At 65.4% G+C, this 2,058-nt stretch overlaps 1 protein-coding gene across 1 annotated transcript in view; it reads left to right on the top strand.

Moving 5' to 3' along the window:
- The window catches only part of LOC103901266 (ranBP-type and C3HC4-type zinc finger-containing protein 1), a 17,526-nt gene that overhangs the window by 607 nt on the left and 14,861 nt on the right, over window positions 1-2,058 (top strand). The window contains exons 2-3 of the mRNA XM_019472806.1: window positions 785-959; window positions 1,675-1,785. Coding sequence (XP_019328351.1) covers window positions 878-959; window positions 1,675-1,785 — 193 coding nt within the window. The 5' untranslated portion in view covers window positions 785-877. The remainder of the gene's footprint in view (window positions 1-784; window positions 960-1,674; window positions 1,786-2,058) is intronic.

The following is a 2,058-nucleotide window of genomic DNA, read 5'->3' as shown; positions in this document are numbered from 1 at the left end:
GCTCTCCTGCGGAGGCTGGTCCTGCGCCCCGCGGCCGGCCGGGAGCTGGCGGAGCCTGTGTGCCGGAGGAGGGGGGGACACACGGGGAAAGCCGAGCCCCGAGGTGCATGTGTGTGGGGAAGGGTTTTCCCAAGGCTTGTAAAAAGGGGAAAGAACCGGACCGGCTTCCCCAGAGAGCTGGTGTCATGGCAGCCCGACTCGTCTTAGATGTCTCCTGCGCTTTGGTTTTGAGGGAGGGGAAGAGGCAAACACGGGAGAAGCGGCGCGTTTAGTTGTGTGTGGACTCGGTGGAGACGGCCGCGCCGGCTCAGGGTGGCTGGGGATCGCCTGGCAGGCGCCAGGTCGGTGGCTGCGAGCAGGTCACAGCCCTCGGTGTTCTGCGGTGGCCTCTGGCCGGGGTGGAGGACGCGAGACCGCAGACAGCGGGGCGGCTGCCGAGCCGTGGCGGGGCTCGGAGGCAGCCCTGGGCAGGGAGGGTGGGCGTTTCAGGCTGGGTTTGTGGTTCGGTGCGTTTCAGGCTGGGTTTGTGCTGCGGTGCCCGGGGATGGAGGGTTGCACTTGGCTTGGTGCCTGTTTCTCTCCACGCTGATCTCGTGAGAGACCGTGGTGGAGGCGAGGAGAGGGACAGCCCGTGTCCCCAGGTCCTGGCTTGGATGCCGTCCGGGGGTGGGGGGCGGGGGGGGGGGGGGGTGTTGCCCCCTTGCCCAGTGCACCATCTGCGTGCGGCGCGTCTTCGTCCTGGCTCCGTCGTGGCGTGACCCTCTCGTCCTTCTGCTTCCCCCAGAACGTCGCCGAGTACGACCTCAAGGACATCTCGTACAAGGTGAGGGGCCCCACCTGCCACGAGCTGACGCTCCTCGGCTCCTCGGACGAGCCCATGGTGTTTAACTTCGAGGAGGAGCGGGAGGCGCAGAAGTGGTGGACGATCGTGAGCAGCTCCCTGCGGGAGGTGCAGAAAGGTCAGTGCTGGCAGGCGGCTGCCCGAGGGCTGGCAGGGACCCGGGGAATCTGCCTGCTGCCCAGAGCGGCTGCCAGGCTTTCCCTGGCCCTGGCAGCTGACGTACCCAGGGCTGGGGCTGGTCCTGCCGCGAAATAATTTGGGTGAGCGATACCAGCTGCTTCTGGCTCCCCGAGTGCTGGGGCAGCATCTCAGCCCGTTCCTTCTCCGGGGCGTTAACTCCTGCACACCTGGAGAGGGACGTTCGGAGGGTTCCTGCGTACGTTGGAGCGTCCGAGGGGGCGGAGGAGACCCCAGGAGACGGGAGGTGGCGTGGGCAGTGACGTGGGAAGAGGGGTGGCTGTCCCAGCCCCGCGTGCGGGGAGGGAGCTGCTCGCTTGAAGGGAGAAAAGCGGCACCGGGTGGGTCTGAGGAGCCGGAGCAGCGTGCTGCATCTCTGCTGCCTTTACCCCGGCCGTCCCGGGAGTTTAGGGGAGCAGCAGCCAAAGGCTTTGCGGAGACAGTGGGCTGTCGCTGGCGCTGCTCCCCGAGCTCTGCCAGCCCTTGGGACGTGGATTAGGGTCTCTGTTACCTTCGCCTCGAGCGACCTGGCATAGCCCAGGGCTTCCTGATGCATCTTCTCCCCGTGCTGTGAGTGTGGAGCTCCTTGGGGAGGGCGGTCGGTGGGGGGGGGGGGGGGTGCTGCCCTGCCCTGATGTATTCCTGCTTTCCCTCAGCCTCGGACAGCACGCTGGCGTCCCAGGCCTCATCCCTGCCCGCGGCTGCCGGGGGCGTCTCTGCAGATCAGGACCCGGAGGCAGCTCCGTTCTTGGAGCTTTCCGAGAAAGGTATTTGAGGGGGAAGGTTTCTTGGCTCTTCTCGTATATCGGGAGTTACCAACCCTCCGTGGGAGACAGGCTCAGACCCGGGTCCAGCTGCTTCCCCGCCTGTGGCTGACAACAAACTCCTTTATCACAGAATCACTGAATCACTGAGGTCGGAAAAGACCCTTAAGATCACTGAGTCCAACCATTAACCCAACATGGCCAAGCCCACCACTACACCATGTCCCTCAGCACCACGTCCACATGGCTTTTAGATACCTCCAGGGATGGGGACTC

Source organism: Aptenodytes forsteri, unplaced genomic scaffold, assembly GCF_000699145.1.
Source record: "Aptenodytes forsteri isolate BGI_AS27 unplaced genomic scaffold, ASM69914v1 Scaffold949, whole genome shotgun sequence".
Taxonomy (NCBI): Eukaryota; Metazoa; Chordata; class Aves; order Sphenisciformes; family Spheniscidae; genus Aptenodytes; species Aptenodytes forsteri.
This window is presented reverse-complemented; position numbering and strand designations above follow the sequence as displayed.